Source organism: Chiloscyllium plagiosum, chromosome 20, assembly GCF_004010195.1.
Source record: "Chiloscyllium plagiosum isolate BGI_BamShark_2017 chromosome 20, ASM401019v2, whole genome shotgun sequence".
NCBI lineage: Eukaryota > Metazoa > Chordata > Chondrichthyes > Orectolobiformes > Hemiscylliidae > Chiloscyllium > Chiloscyllium plagiosum.
The window spans coordinates 37,271,774-37,289,392 of NC_057729.1; the positions used below are offsets into that span (position 1 = coordinate 37,271,774).

Below are 17,619 nucleotides of genomic sequence, written 5' to 3' on the forward strand. Positions count from 1 at the left end.
ATTTTTGCTATGTTATACTTTTTCTCTTTTAAATTTATAACATAGCAAAGATAAGTGGGAAAACTGAGGACTGGGAAGCTTTTAAAGAACAACAGAGGATTACTAAGAAGGAAATACGCAGAGAAAAAATGAGGTACGAAGGTAAACTGGCCAAAAATATAAAGGAGGATAGTAAAAGCTTTTTTAGGTATGTGAAAGGCAAAAAAATGGTTAAGACTAAAATTGGACTCTTGAAAACAGAAACAGCGGAATATATTACAGGGAACAAAGAAATGGCAGAAGAATTGAATTGGTACTTCAGATCTGTGTTCACTGGGGAAGACACAAGCAATCTCCCTGAGGTAACAGTGGCTGAAGGACCTGAACTGAAGGGAATTTATATTTGCCAGGAATTGGTGTTGGAGAGACTGTTAGGTCTGAAGGTTGATAAGTCCCCGGGGCCTGATGGTCTACATCCCAGGGTATTGAATTAGGTGGCTCAAGAAATCGTGGATGTGTTGGTGATTATTTTCCAGAGTTCGATAGATTCGGGATCAGTGCCTGCAGATTGGAGGGTGGCTAATGTTGTACCACTTTTTAAGAAAGGTGGGCGAGAGAAAGCAGGAAATTATAGACCAGTTAGTCTGACCTCAGTGGTGGGAAAGATGCTGGAGTCTATTACAAAGGATGAAATTACAACACATCTGGATAGTAATAACAGGATAGGTCAGAGTCAGCATGGATTTATGAAGGGGAAATCATGCTTGACTAACCTTCTGGAATTTTTTGAGAATGTGACTCTGAAGATGGACGAGGGAGATCCAGTAGATGTAGTGTACCTGGACTTCCAGAAAGATTTTGATAAAGTCCCACATAGGAGGTTAGTGAGCAAAATTAGGGCGCATGGTATTGGGGGCAAAGTACTAACTTGGATTGAAAGTTGGTTAGCTGATAGGAAACAAAGAGTAGTGATAAACAGCTCCATTTCGGAATGGCAGGCAGTGACCAGTGGGGTACCGCAGGGATCACTGCTGGAACCACAGCTTTTTACAATATATGTTAATGATATAGAAGATGGTATTAGTCATAACATTAGCAAATTTGCTGATGATACAAAGCTGGGTGGCAGGGTGAAATGTGAGGAGGATGTTAGGAGATTACAGGGTGACCTGGACAAGTTAGGTGAGTGGTCAGATGCATGGCAGATGCAGTTTAATGTGGATAAATGTATGGTTATCCACTTTGGTGGCAAGAACAGAAAGGAAGATTACTACCTAAATGGAATCAATTTAGGTAAAGAGATCTGGGTGTTCTTGCACACCAGTCAATGAAGGTAAGCATTTTCTGCTGATGGGTGAGTGCCGAACCAGAGGACGCAGCTTAAAAATACGGGGTAGACCATTTAGGACAGAGATGAGGAGAAACGTCTTCACCCAGAGAGTGGTAGCTGTGTGGAATGCTCTGCCCCAGAGGGCAGTGGAGGCCCAGTCTCTGGATTCATTTAAGAAAGAGTTGGATAGAGCTCTCAAGGATAGTGGAATCAAGGATTATGGAGATAAGGCAGGAACAGGACACTGATTAAGGATGATCAGCCATAATCATATTGAATGGTGGCGCAGGCTCAAAGGGTAGAATGACCTACTCCTGTACCTATTGTCTATTGTCTACTGTCTAAAACAAAGTTAGCCAAAAATAAGTACAAGGAGGAATGGGCAGGGTGAGAGAGAGACATGGTTTTCTTTAGATTTCAGGCATCAAAAGTAGAGGGGAGGGAGTAGTTGAGCAAAGCAGTTGCTACAGTTGTGGTGAATGGAGGACCAAAGGGTCAGCCATTGGAATCCTCAGAATGCACTTTGAAGTGAATTGTGGGATTTTCTTCTCCAGGGATGGACAGAGCAGGAGGTAGGGTTGGGCTTGAAAGGCAGATGTGGACAGTAATTAAAGCAAAATGTCTGAGTAGGTCTGCCTACTCTGCATACTTCCATCACTGATGACCTTCCCAACATGGTATCCAGCACCCAGCTACACAGGAAGTACACACACTGTGCAAGCACCATAGTAACTAAAGTAACGAACATTATTGCCTAAATGTGGGAGAATTCATTTTACTTTGATAAACAGAAAATCTAACCCCGTTTCCCTGTTTGACACTCGAACTAAGACTAAGTTTAAACTGCGATTTCAACATTACTGGTGATTTTCAGAATCTAGAGGGGAGTGTAGTTAGTGCCCTGAAACAAGTGGTCACATGATGCTTCAGTTTAGCACAGCCTTGAGTATAATTCTTGCGTCACACCAGTTTAAAATGGCCTAAGAGACTTCTTGATTGCTCTTTAAACTTATCTTGAGATGATTTAAATGCATTGAGATGAGGATCTCGCCATATAAATTCTCACTAGCTGAAAGGAGAACTCTGTAAGTGGACTGCCTGGAAAGGACACACAAATTTAAAAAGTGCATAAAAATTTGAACCATTAGAAAATGAATGATTTATATACAGACACTGAAATTTAATAAACAGATGCTCCATCTTTGTTTTCCCTGTTGATACTGAATAGAGATGAATGATGAACTCTCCAGGCTTCAATCTCTAATCACTCCATTGCCAATATGGATTGTAAGGATGAGAATTATGAAGTACTTTTTCCAAAGAAATTATTTTATATCAAACAAGATTATCAGGGTGATTTTTAAGATTTTTGTTAAAATAAATGTTATTATAAAATACTGAATTTTATATCTATTTCTATTTGAAAAGGAATTAAGTTTATTTTAATTGTTTTTTGACACCTGAAGGTAGTGCTGTCTTTATTACAAAGTGTAATAACATTGTAAATGAATTTGGGTAGATACTTACAATTTTGTAGAAAATCTGTACAGTGTTTTTTTTAAAGAAGCAATTCTGTGAGAAACATTAACCAGAGAAAATACCTACCAAAGGATTTTCAATGCTGTGACAATTAACAACCAGAACAATCTTTTTTCCTCCATACCTAGGCTCAACTGAATGTCAGAAGCATATTAATGGATATTTGTATATATGTGTCTATATATATAATAGATATATTTGAAATGTCGCTGCACATAGTTACAAGGACAGCTTTATCTTCATGACAAGCAAGATAGCAATTTAAATATTTTGCTGTGCGCTTCTCATTCACACAATATGTGACAAAGATCAGGTCCAGCAGAATAGGGCAGAATATTATTTCTCCAGCAGAATATTATTTCTCCTCATCAATATTCTAACATTTAAGGATTAGTGTCCCTCTCAATGGTAGTTGTATCAGGATGCAGAAAAAATATATAAATGCATGAGTTTCGTACTCTTGTTCTGCACTTACATTTTGCTGGATTAAAAAACATTTTAAAATAACACATGGAGGAACTTTGTAGGCACAGATTTAAAATATTTGTGACAAAATATTATAGTGATTATCCCTGCACAGCCTTCACCAAAGGTAATGTATAAAGAATGAAGGACATGGTTGTGAGAGGAAAGTCTAGGATTCAAACAGAGTAGAGAAGTATATTTATTCATCTCCTACAATATGGAGAAATAACTATTTTTGAATGTTGAGCTTTATGATTACAGATAATTTCATTTATCCAGAGGCCTTAAGCTCCAGACAATGTTAGCTCTTTCAGCAATATTTTTTCCTTTTGTTCAAGAAAACCATACCAAAGATGAATCTAAAGTGGCCACTTTATATTTCAACTCTGTAATTTCAATTGGCTAAAAACTCATCTTTGAACTGGTTTTCAGCTAATGATAAACAAAATCACTTTCGTCTTCCAGTAAAACCTGGAAGTCAAGGCAACCAAAGATTGGCAGTGTTTAAAGGGAGGATAGATATTTATTTTAAAAGCAAGAAAATTGAAGGGTATGGATAAAAAGTTGGGAACTCGTATTAAAATGACAAATTGCCAATTTCCACAAACTGGTACGATATATGGAACATAGAGCAGTACAGCACAGTCCAGGCCTTTCAGCCCTCAATGTTGTGCTGGCCTTTTATCCTGCTCTCAGATTAATCTAACATACATACCTTTCATTTTATTATCATCCATGTGCCTATCCAAGTGTTGCTTAAAAGTCCCTAATGTATCCGACTTTACTACCATTGCTGGCAGTGCATTCCATGAACCCACCGTTCTCTGTGTAAAGAACCAAACTCTGATGGACAATATGGCCTGCTTTTACATTTGACCCTTCAATAAGTGACAGTAAACTCACAGCAAAATATGATATAATAGCAGATGTAATAGCTTTTGTCTTCATCTTAAAAAAAATGTTGTTCACGATCAAACATTATGTTACATCATTAATTGTGGTACTAATGTTATTTTCCACAGAGATCCTTCTTTACCCAATATCACAATTCCCTACTCCAACACATTTTTTCCATTGATAGTGAATGGCAAGTAGACGACATCCAGCTCCTGATCCTTAGGACTCTTACGTCATGTTCATTTTTTTTAGATGGAACCTACTTAGAGATACTGGGTGCCAATGGAAGAAGTGCTGTGAATTATGGTTGAAAACGGTACCGGGCATGGAATGCTAAGGAAAGTTCCTTTCACAGACATCCTGTGCATTGTTTATCAATTCATTAGAGTGTGTGCATGGTAAACTAAATGAGATGACACTTCTGCAATTTAAGCTGTGTAAAAACATATAGTATTAGTGTAAACAATCTTAACACATGAACTCTTTCATAATGCTGCATCATTATTGGTAGAGTTGCGCAATTCTCTGACAAAGGGTGTCTGAGTTGTGTTTCTGTTGTTAATACACAGTTCAGTACTATGGGATGTGTGCTATGAAGTATCTCTCTCTCTCTCTCTCTCTCTCTCACATTAGACTGGAATGAGGAAATTCCCTGCAGTCTACATCCCTGAGTACATCTTTCATATATTTGCCTGTTATTTTAAGAGCGATGGATGAAGCCTTTGCCACAAACCTATGCCTCCCTGAGAACTGCCAGGAAAAAAATGGGATCTGATCATCCAGCTTCCCACCTAATCTGGTTTCCTCCCACAGTCCAAAAATGTGCAGATTAGGATAATTGGCCATGCTAAATTGCCCGTAGTGTTAGGTGAAGGGGTACATGTAGGGGAATGGGTCTGGATGGGTTGCTCTTCGGTGTGAACTTGATGGGCTGAAGGGCCTGTTTCCATACTGTAAGTAATTTAATCTGATTTCTTGGTCTTGCACCTGAATGGAAAAGGGTATATCCTTGAAGTGGTATAAACTCTTGCCCTCAAATCTCTTAGATGTCATGAGGGAGGTAATGTTACAGGAAGAGACAAGCACTTACCATCTTCTTCAGTTTGGATAACTATCTCGTCACTTTCTTTCCTTCCTTCTGGATTAAGTAGTACCAGCCGGAGTTTCACTGTGGTGTATGGATGTAACCCTCGCAGTGTATAGTGTGATGACGTCTGCATCAATTCTTCGGCTTTGTATTCCCGGTGACCAAGCACATACTGATACTGAACAGTCAAGTTATAGCTATGGCAACGAGTGACTGCATAACCAAATGGCTCCCAATGAATAGTCAACTGTCGTGATCGAACATCCACAACCTCGACATTCTGAGGTCCATGCACTGGATCTTTGGAAAGGGAAAAGAAATATACATTTAGAAACCTGCAAGCCCATATAGCTGGGTTTACATTATAAAGATAAACTCAGATCTGTACATTAATAAAACAGATGTCTTTTTTCAAATATTGAGTTGCAGCCGAGGAGAAAATATAGACCCTTGCAGACATGATAACATCTACCTAATTCAATAAGAATCAGGTTTTCAGTTACATTAGAATGTAAAATGTGTCTGATATTTAACTGGCTACTGCTTCAAAAGTCAAAACTAGGATCTTCAATATCTTTTTTTTTCTGGTCCTGACATGAATACTTTGAAAGAACATGAATTGCCTTTTCACCTCCAATACTATAGTCGCTTTTCTATGCTCATTTCCAGATGGAGCAGTAGGTTTTACCCATGCCTCTTCTGATATTTTCTTTTGCCACAGGCACAAACAAGTTGCATAGAACAACTAGTCTTTTATTGCACCTTGGTGAGAATGTCTGCATAAATCAAACATGTAACTATTTCATGTAGACCTTGGACTTTCAGTGCTATAAATCAAATAAACACAAAAACATCCATCATAAAGTTTCTAAATGTTAGACAACGCTCATAGTTTTTTTGCGAATGAAGCCACTGAAATGCTGCATTTGATGTTTCAATAGCTCTCAGAATGGAACAAAGAAGGAATTACAGATGATGGTAACAGAAAACAATCATTTTTCAACTGAGCATTTCTTGAGGCCAAAATGAGTTACATTCAATTAAAAATTACACAACAGTAGGTTATAGTCCAACAGGTTTAATTGGAAGCACACTAGCTTTCGGAGCGACGCTCCTTCATCAGGTGATTGTGATGAAGGTGCGTCGCACCGAAAGCTAGTGTGCTTCCAATTAAACCTGTTGGACTATAACCTGCTGTTGTATGATTTTTAACTTTGTACACCCCAGTCCAACACCGGCATCTCCGAATCATTACATTCAATTAATTACCTTATCTGAATGCAGGATTAGATTTTAACTGTCTTTGTTTGGGAGTTAGCTGCTGGAGGAAAGTCATCATTTACAGAGCATGCCAATGGATCCCAATATAGAGAAAGGAACTTGGTGATCTATGTCCTGGAAGCATCCACTCAATCTTGGGAACCTAAGACCCCATAAAACTCATGATGGTACAAGATGTGCCCCCAGTAGGGCAAAATATATCAAACCTGGAACAACTGTTATGGTATCAGGAAGGTGAAATCATCAGTACCTTCATCATTTGAGGTTAACTGAGAGTAGCTATTTCATTCCCAGGAAAGTCTATCACCCATCATCAGTCTTCAGTTCACTCAGCAGTTGGGTGATCCTTCTGGGTTCAGAATAGGTATATTGGCTCCTTCAGTTCCCAGTACTATTTCCTGTCAAGCCTCCATTAAAACCTCAGATTATTAGTGGGTGCAAATTATCACTTCATTTGCAAAGTTTCACCAGTCTGTACCACCTCCAACTCCTTGATTTGTTGCTTTATGAAATAATTCGTAACATCATCCATCAAATAATGATGCCACTTAGTGAAACAGTATCTATTACACTTGCAATTATATTCCTATTGTGTAATCTATTCTAAGTATACAAAATCTGTTATGGCTAACATTGCATACAAAACTCAGGCAACAGGCCTGTGTGTGACATCAGGGCTTATATGTTATTTCGTCCAAATCATCAATTGTATAATTATAAAATTCAACAGCTCCATTCATTATGCTGCTTTTGCTGTCATTTTCCCCCAATACTGGGATGACTAACATGGTCTTAATTAGGTTGTGGTAGAGACAGATCTGGACTATGGACTTGTGCCAACTAAGGCAAAAGCTATGATTAAACAATTTCATCTTTGATGACTGTTGGTTTTGAGTCTTCCTATATAAACAAACTCTACTTTAAAAATGCTATTTCACTATTGCTTTTCCATAAAAATGTTGAATACAAACATGTTATGGTGTTCAAAGCTAAAATAAGTTGTCAAATGAATCACATATATAGCAATAATTTTGAAATTCAGCACCAAACCAAGAGGCACAAGAAGACTGGAGGGACTGGGCTTGTATACCTTGAGTTTAGAAGACTGAGAGGGGATCTGATTGAGACATATAAGATTATGAAAGGATTGGACACTCTGGCAGCAGGAAACATGTTTCCACTGATGGGTGAGTGCCGAACCAGAGGACACAGCTTAAAAATACGGGATAGACCATTTAGGACAGAGATGAGGAGAAACTTCTTCACCCAGAGAGTGGTGGCTGTGTGGAATGCTCTGCCCTAGATGGCAGTGGAGGCCCAGTCTCTAGATTCATTTAAGAAAGAGTTGGATAGAGTTCTCAAGGATAGTGGAATCAAGGGTTATGGAGATAAGGCAGGAACAGGATACTGATTAAGGATGATCAGCCATGATCATATTGAATGGCGGTGCAGGCTCGAAGGGCAGAATGGCCTACTCCTGCACCTATTGTCTATTGTCTATTGTCTATTGTAAGCAGAACCTCAAAGGTCATCATCCCTGCATTATTACATGCAACTTGGTATCGGGAAAATCAGATTAAAGAGATGAATGATGACTCAAAGACTAGAATTTACATAAAGGATAATACAAAGACTGTGTATCTGAATGCACACAGCACTTGAAATAAAATGGTTAAAATGAGAATGAAATTAGAAATTACAATCTGATAGCCATTATAGAAGCATGGCTGCAGGGTAACATGGATTAGGACCTGAATCTTTAAGGGTACAGGATATTTCGGAATGATGGCATGATTGAGAGGGATGACCTCAGTTCAAGAAACCAAGATGCGGAAACAGTTTGGGTAGATATGAAAAATGATAAAAGAAAAAAGTCACTTGAGGGAGTGGTGTACATGCACACTGAAATATTCACACAGAAGGATGGTCAAGAAGTAATAGGGAGCGTGTCAGAAAGGTGTGTCAATAATCATGAGAGATTTTAATCTACATATCAAAAGGAAAGTCAGATGGTAAAGGCAGCCTGGATAAATGGTTTATGGAATGTTTACAGATAGTCTGTTAGAATAGTATGTTCTGGAGCAGGAGAATCGACGTTTTGGGCATAACCCCTTCTTCCTGAAGAAGCCCTTATGCCCGAAACGTCGATTCTCCTGTTCCCTGGATGCTGCCTGACCTGCTGCGCTTTTCCAGCAACACATTTTCAGCTCTGATCTCCAGCATCTGCAGTCCTCACTTTCTCCTAGTATGTTCTGGAGCCAACCAGAGAGCAGGCTATACTCGACTTGATAATGCGAAATGAGATAGGATAATTAATTATAACAAAGCCCGCTTCCCCCACCAGGATCACAGCAACCATTATACAATTGAATTTTGTATTCAGTTTGAGAAAAACACTAGTGAGTCCGATATATTTTTTAAAACACAAATGAAGGGAAGTATAGGGCATTAAAGTATATCTGTTGAAAGTGAATCGGCAAATCAGGTTAAACAATAGTTCAAAAGAGACGCAGTGGCAAACGTTTATGGTGATATTTCAGAATTTTAAAAAAATTCTTGGGAACTGGCTAGACCAGACTCGACTAACAATCGATCTCATGTAAAAGTCGATCTCCTACTTTTGGCCAAAAAATATGGAATTTCCCATATATCTCGTGTAAAAGCCGACCTTAGTTCCTCACAGATAACAGATCAATTTTTATGAGTTAGTCTGCTGGTCATCCCGCCCTGCTCCGGGTCTTGCAGTCCGCTAGTCAACCCGCCCTGCTCCGGGTCTTGCAGTCCGCTAGGCATCCCGCCCTGCTCCGGGTCTTGCAGTCCGCTAGTCATCCTGCCCTGCTCCGGGTCTTTTTGTCTGCCGGTCATCCCGCTTTGCTTCGGGTCTTCCAACCGATTTATCATCCCACTCTGTTCTGGGTCTTCCAGTCCGCCGATCATCCTGCTCTGCTCCGGGTCTTCCAGTCTACTGATCGTCATGCTCTGCTCCGAGTTTTCAGAAGTACCATAACTTCTTGTGTCTGTTTAGAGATCAGTTGGGCTTCTGCTAATGATACAGTATAAAGTTTGATGGGCATGAATCTCAGTCCCTCAAAAGTAATATCCATGTAATAGTCGACCCCATAAATTTAACTTTAAAAAGTACTAAAAAAATGTGACTATTACTCGAGTATATACAGTATTTATTACCCACTCCTAATTTCCCAGGGCTGTTAAGAGTCAACCACATTACTGTGGGTCTGGAGTCACATGTAGGGCCAAGCCAGGTAAGGATAACAATTCCTTTAAGGATGTTAGTGAAGCAGATGGATTTTCTTGACAATTGACAACAGTTTCATAGCCATCTTTAGACTCCTAAATCCAGATTTTAAATTTAATTCAAATTCTGGCTGGATTTGAATGCAAGTCTCTGGAACATTATCTTGCTCACTGGATTAATAGTCTAACGATAATTTCAATTGGCAAGAAAAATTCCAAAGAAGGTTCCTGAAGAAGGGCTCATGCCTGAAACGTCGATTCTCCTGCTTCTTGGATGCTGCCTGACCTGCTGTGCTTTTCCAGCAACACACTTTCAGCTCTGATCTCCAGCATCTGCAGTCCTCACTTTCTCCAAGAAAAATTCCAAGAAACCTACCATTTATGGTGAACTAGAAATGTTAAATATAAAATCAAACTTAAAGAAAAAGCATATACTGGTACAAAAATCTGTTAGCAGGTCAGAATATTGGGCAGAATATTTTACAAAAGCAAAAAAAATCTAAAACATCAATAAAAAGGGGAAATAGAGTATGAGAGAAAGCTATCTAGAAAGATAAAAGCTAGTTGGAGTTTCTATGAATATCTAAAAAAGAAAACAGTTAACAAAATAGGCATTGGTCCTGTAGATAATCAGACTGGATAACTAATGATGGAAAGTAAGGAAACAACAGATGAATTAAACAGGAATTGTACATAAGTTTTCACTTAGGGGATATAAGAAAGATCCCAGAAACAGAAAGAAATCAGGAAATAGAGGGGAGGGAAGAACTCAGGAAAACAATAGAGAAGTGGTACTGACTAAATTGTTGCAGCTGCTGTCTGACAATTGCTCACTTCCTCGTGGAATTCATCCTAGCGTCTTTACAGTACTCCCTTGATTTGGTGATGATCCCATTAGTTTCAAAGAGAGTGAATGCAATTCCTTCATTCAAAAGTGAGGAAGAGAGAAAGCAGGACATTACTGCTCAATTACCTTAACCTCTACCACAGAAAATATTGGAAGCTATTATTAAAGATATTGTAGTCAGGCTCTGAGATAACTTCAAGATAATCAGGCAGTTTTAATATAGTTTTGTGAAAGGGAAATTGCAATTGGTCAAACTATTGAAGTTCTTCCAGGAAGTAACACATGCTGTAAATAAAATAAGACTGGTGGATGTACTTTACATTTAGTTTGAGAAAGCATTTAATAAGGTGGCACATCTAAGAATATTGCAAAAAATGGCGTTTGGTAACATATTAGTATGAATAAAAGATTGGCTAACAGAGAACAGAGACTTGGAATAAATGGGTCTTTTTCATGTTGGTAAGATATATTGAGTGATGTGCCACTAGAATCAGTGCTGGGATCTTAACTATTCATAACTTATATCAAGGACTTAGATGAAGAGAAGGAAGGTATGGTTGACATATTTTCCAATAATACAAAGAGAGGTTGGAAAGTAAGTTGTGAAGAGGAGGTTGCAAATTGATATTTGAAATATTGCTGGGTCAAATTACCTCCCTAATGACATTGCAAGTCAACGCACAGCAGGTGGACTGCAGCAGTTCAAGAAGGCAGCTCACCACCACCTTCTCAAGGGGCAATTAGGGATGGGCAATAAATGCTGGCCACCCAAAAACACAAACTTCCCATAAAATGAATAAATATTTTAAAATAAGGTTAAGTTAGTAGGAAATGGAGTATATTGTGAAAACAAATGTGAAATTATCCAGTTTTGATAGGAAGAATGAAAAAAACTATCTAAATGCTGTGAGATTGCAGAGCTCTGAGATGCAGAGTGATCTGGAGATCCAAGTGTATGAATCACAGAAGACTAGTATGCAGGTACTGCAAGTAATTAACAAAGTTAATGGATTGTGAGGGAAATTGATTACAAAGTCAGGAGGTCATGCTTCAGTTGTACAGGGCACTATGAAACCGCATCTGAAGTACTGTGCACGGTATTGGCCACGTATTTAAGGAGAAAGTGAGGTCTGCAAATGCTAGAGATCAGAGCTGAAAATATGTTGCTGGAAAAGCGCAGCAAGTCAGGCAGCATCCAGGGAACAGGAGAATCGACGTTCCGGGCATAAGCTTTCCTGAAGAAGGGCTTATGCCCGAAACGTCGATTCTCCTGTTCCCTGGATGCTGCCTGACCTGCTGCGCTTTTCCAGCAACACATTTTCAGCACGTATTTAAGGAGCAATGTAAATGCCTTGGAGGCAGTTCAGAAATTTTAGTAGAATAATACCTGGAATGGGAGGGTTGTCTTCTGAGGAAAGGCTTTGTGTTTGTACCCACTAGAATTTAGAAGAGTAAGAAGCAACTTGTTTGAAATGTATAAAATTCCAAGGGGTCTTGACCGGGCAGATCTTCAGATGATGTTTCCTCTTGGGTGGGAGAATCTCAAACTAGGGGGTGGTTGTTTAAAATCAGGGGTCACCCATTTCAAACAGTTTGGTATTCTTTGGAACTCTATTCATGAAAAGGTGGTGAAAATGAGTCCTTGAATATTTTTAGAGTAGAGGTAGCTAGAGTCCTGATACACAAGAGCTTAAACCTTTATTGTGGATAGGTGGGAATGTCGATTTCAGATTATAATCAGCTTAGCCATAGTCTTATAGAATGGTGGAACAAGTTCAAGGGGGTTAAGATACCTACTTCTGGTTCTGATTCATATATGTAAATGTTCTTTGATAATTATAGTTAAGCTGTTGAGTATAATACAGTATAACTTAGTTCTGAACTATCGTATGATCAGCACAGCTAGGTTCACAGTCTTATGATGATGCTTACAGCATATAAATTTGAAAGTATTGTGGTTGCTCAGAAAAGTTAGTCCTTTTCAAATTGATATGGAGAAAATTCATAACAACTTAGCTGTTTTTCATCATGTGAATGCAAACAGCCTGACTCATTTTTACTGATAAAACTACAGATTCTGAAAAAAAAGTCTTTGAAATACATAGGGGAGGAAAACAATTTGCCATCTAGCCTACAGAACACAGTATTATGCAGGAACTTCTTATGGATTTTAGCAGCCACCTCATCAGCAATAATGCACTTTTACTTTTCAATGGACTTATAGAAATGTACATGTCTACAGAGAGGAGAATGTAATCCTCCAAGAGGGCTGAGAATACTGTGGGGATTAATGCCACAAGTGAGAGAGTCTTTTGGATGATGTGGTGGGATGTCAGATTTAAGAGTTAAATGTCCATCTGTTAATAGGACCTGAAAGAAATGTAGCCTAAAAGGTTAATTATACCTTGACGCAAGGAACAGCTACTGTACACGTTTCTTAGGAACTATGTCGGACTGACATTAAATCTCAAAAAACTTGAATTTAAGTCTGTAAGATTTCATTCTTACCATCTTTAGTATGCACTTATGTTCAACAAAGTCTGTTCACATTCACTCACAAGAGTGTAAATCTCATTTTACCATAGATAATTGAGTATTGGGTAGAATACAACAATGGATCCAATTACTTGTCATTGATACTTATAGGATAGAACAAAGTCTCCCTGATGAGAAGAAATTGTCTGACACAAATAAATTTAAATACAGCATGTTATTTACAATAGTGGTCAGAAAAAGTACATTTTTCAATGGAAAATGCCAAGAGGACACAAACTGGTCTATGAGTAAGGAGGACCAAAAATAAAATTAGCCACTAATGTGATATTAAACATCATAAGCCAGTAAATTATGCTAATACATTATTTAAAGATTTCTCTGAAGATTGATTCAGTTCTGGAAAGTAAGGTAACTGTGACTTATTTCAAATACAAAAATGACATACCAATGTCTGCCAGGAAAATTTGTGAAGAAAATTGCATGAAAGTGATGCTCAGTAAAGTGTTTGATTGCTGACCAAGAACATGACAATGTAGAAATGAACTGTTGGATAACAAGGCTGTCTCCCATGGAGGTTGAAAAGTCATTATTTCTTCAGAGTTTAGGCAAAGATTCTGAGACATTACATTAGGTGCAAATAAGGATAGTCCATGTGAAAACAAGAGCAAGAAGCCATTTTTGGTATTCAAAGATTGATAAAGATATTGAAGAGTTGTTGAAAAGATGTGAAGTATATCTCAGTCAATTCCTTTAATTCGATGGCCAAACACAAGCAAGCCACTGGAATTAAATTCTCTGAACTGGAAGGGAAAATGTTTGACCAATAACTATGACTAAGGCAAAAACATTATGTCTGCAACTATTACCACAAGCGCAAACTTTTATTGACGTTTTGAGACACTGATTTATAATTTATGTGTTGTTAAAGGTGTTGGGGACGGTTCATGGTCCACCGTTTAAGTCAGAAGAGTTGGATATATTTCTAAGTAAGAGTGGAGTTACATGCACTCTAATGTCGCCATATCAGCCAATATGACATGGTGCTAAATGAAATGGAGATTGTGGAGAGGTCTTTGCATAAATGTTTTTTTAAGTGAGAAGCTAGGCAGTAATTCGCGTATTTTGCTTCAACAAGTTTAGACAATTTTCTGTTCCCTTACACAATAACAACACAGTCTGCAAAGGATTGCTAACCTTATGTTATGTAATAAAAACATAAGTCAGAGCACATTTGGCTTAAGCTCAACATCAATCAAAAAGAGAAAAATAAGAAAGAATGAACAGGAGTTATGATACATGAAACCTAAGAAGTTCAGCACTACTCAGAAGATCATGGTGAAAATCACCCAGGTAATTAGGAGAATTACGTGATTGGAATTGTTGTAAAGAGACTAAGTGCATTCACATATCCAGTGAAGATTGAAGAGAGAAACCATCATTATTATGTAAGTCATTATCTTGGAAAAGAAAATCTGACAGAGAGAAAGCATTATAAACCTCTATAATTCAAATATTCCCAAAAGCCCAAGTGAAAACCAGAAATAAAGCAAAAACTGCAAGAAATAGCATGCCTTAGACAATCAAATCCCAGAAAGCTGAATACAATCCAATTAGGAAGCCATCATTTTGGGAGGTTTACGAAATCTTACCCAAATCTTACCCAAATTTAGAATCTTATCCACACTCTCCTGTGTGCTATTATCCAAGACTTCTATGATAAAGGAAAGGAAGGACTTGGAGTTGTGTTGCCTGTAGGACTAACATCAAACAGCCCTAAGTATGCAAGGATTTATTGATCCATTGTATGTCAGGCTGTAATGACATCACTGACCCACTTCTTCCTTTAGGCTATTGCTCAGAAACAAAATGGTGTCATGTTAAAAATCATGCTTTTTAAACTTTGTCCACTCCAGTCCAACACCGACACCTCCACATCATAATTAGAAATAGGCACACATGATCCCAAATTTATGACTGTAATGTTATTCATTTTCAGGCTATATTGACAAACATTTCTAAACCTATCGTCAAAATATTTGAAAGGAAATTAAGTAAACTATTAATTCCATTCTTCTGCAAACAAGATATTTTCTGGTTTGCAAAACCAACAGTTTTTTTCCGACTCATAACATCATCCTTTGTCCTTGAAGGATGACTATATGACATGTCCTTAACATTCTAGCATCCATACAGCTGTACAACACAGAAACAGACCCTTTGGTCCAACTTGTCCATGCTGATCAGCTATCCCAACCTAATCTAGTCCCATTAGCCAGCATTTAGCCCATATCCCTCCAAACCCTTCCTATTCATATACCCATCCAGATACCTTTTAAATGTTGTAATTGAACCAGCCTCCACCACTTCCTCTGCCAGCTCATTCCATACACGCAACACCCTCTGGGTGAAAAGGTCACCCCTTAGATCACTTTTAAATCTTCCTCCTCTCACCTTAGACCTATGTCCTCTAGTTTTGGACTCCCCCACCTTGGGGAAAAGACCTTGTCTATTCTTCTTATCCATGCCCCTCATCATTTTATAAACCTCTAAAAGGTCACCCCTCAGCCTCCGGCACACCAGGGAAAATAGCCACAACATCTTCAGTCTCTTCCTATAGCTCAAACTCTGGCAATATCCAACCCTTTCAAATTTCACAACATCCCTATGTATTTTCCTTCTTTAATGTTATCTGAATTGTCCTCATTTATTAATTATTTTTATGCCTGGTACAGGTTCTAAGCATTTCCTGTGTGTCCAGGATTTAACTGCAGTTCTTTTTGTATCAATTTGGTTAGTAGGTCTCCCACCGGACAGTCACACGGCAGACAGTATTTTTTTGCTTGTTGGCCAGTTGTGGAGTGGATGTCAAATAAATGGGTCAGTGATTGCAGAAATACAGGGTCAGAGACTCAGAGTGGATCAAAGGTCACTTGAGGGCCAATCAGAAATTTTGCAGGAATTACAAGTTGCAGGTGGTGAATTGGAGATCATAGGAGAATTTCAGAGATTGCAGGAAGTTACATTCAGACCAGTGATTCCAAATTAGAAATTGCTGAAGAACACAGATGATGGGGTGATATAGAAAGAAGGTTGTTTGGTCTTGAGGAAAAACATCCATCCTACCTGTCCTGCAATACTAATGTACAGTGGAACCTCAATTATCTGAAGGACACGGGTGGGGAGTATTTCGATCAGTTAATCGAATTGCGGATAATTGAATGCCAGATAACATAGTTCAGCTGAGCATCGGCACCTTGCGATCTTGCCGGATAATCCGACATTTGGATAATTGAATGCTGGATAATTGAGGTTCCACTGTAAATGCACTTACCTGTGATTTTATTTACTTCTAACCCAACCCAAATTCACAAGCGTTACGGGGTTAACATTTCCTCCTCTGTGCGTTAGCACTGCACACTCTGCTCAACTACATCTTGATGGATGGGGAATGGCAGTGTGCCCTGATAATGATATTTAATTTGGAAACATAGTGTGCTACTTTCAGGGAAAACCTCCAAAAAAGGTGGAGGAAGAAACAGCTCTTAGAATTTCAGTGCTACATGAACAATGCTGTGAAGTGACAGGGAAAATAAGGAGCAGATATACATTTACAACACAGCCAAATTTAAACAAGACAGAGTATTTTGACCTTGAATTATGACCAAAATGGAAGGACGGGGCAGTTTCTCTTTGATTCCACTACTTCACAGATCAAAAAAGAAAGTTAATTGTTTTGACTGTTACTGACACGGCCAGTTATATGCTTTTCCCTATATTAGACATTTTTAATTGGCACAAAATTATTGATTTATTATGAAACAAGACATTCTCAATGAAGATGCAAAACTAGCTAACACAGCTTTCAGTGTGAAAGTTTAAAATCATACCCTTCTAAATGACCCAAAACACACAAGCCCATTGTAACACTTGTACAAGACCTTGGTCAGGTCTCAGTCAGAATACTCCATCCTGCTCCTTTGAGAAAGTCAAAGATTTCAGAGGATTCTGACTCATTTGAGCTTAATAGGTTACTCAGAAAAATAAACAATGAAAACCTTACTTTAAACCCCAGATAACTATTAAGTTCACCCATCAACTCACAACTAATGTCCTGAAGTACACATGAGCCTTGACTACAGACACCTCTCAAACCTGTCAAACTCATCCCCAGATCCACTCCCACAGTGGCCCCAGCCTACCAGAACCAACATCCATCCCAACCTGGCACTATTCCACCTCCCCCCCCTCCACCATCATTAAAATTCAAACCGGCCTTGCTGGGCGCTAAAACCTCCTCAACGGACCCAGAGCCTGACCCTAACCTGCCATCCTCTGGCAGACCCAACCTTGTCATACAGATACCCTTACCCCCTCAAGATCTGGCAAGGGTGTCCCACCTTCACCCACCTGACTATCACCACCAATGACCTAACCCTGCTAGAC

The 17,619-nt window shown here is 38.7% G+C and overlaps 1 protein-coding gene across 6 annotated transcripts in view; it reads right to left on the reverse strand.

The window, feature by feature from the left end:
* Window positions 1-17,619, reverse strand: part of LOC122560178 (receptor-type tyrosine-protein phosphatase T-like) — a 1,397,629-nt gene that overhangs the window by 540,546 nt on the left and 839,464 nt on the right. For all 6 annotated transcript variants that reach the window (XM_043710562.1, XM_043710557.1, XM_043710558.1 and 3 more), the window contains exon 8: window positions 5,301-5,597. In XM_043710562.1, coding sequence (XP_043566497.1) covers window positions 5,301-5,597 — 297 coding nt within the window. The remainder of the gene's footprint in view (window positions 1-5,300; window positions 5,598-17,619) is intronic.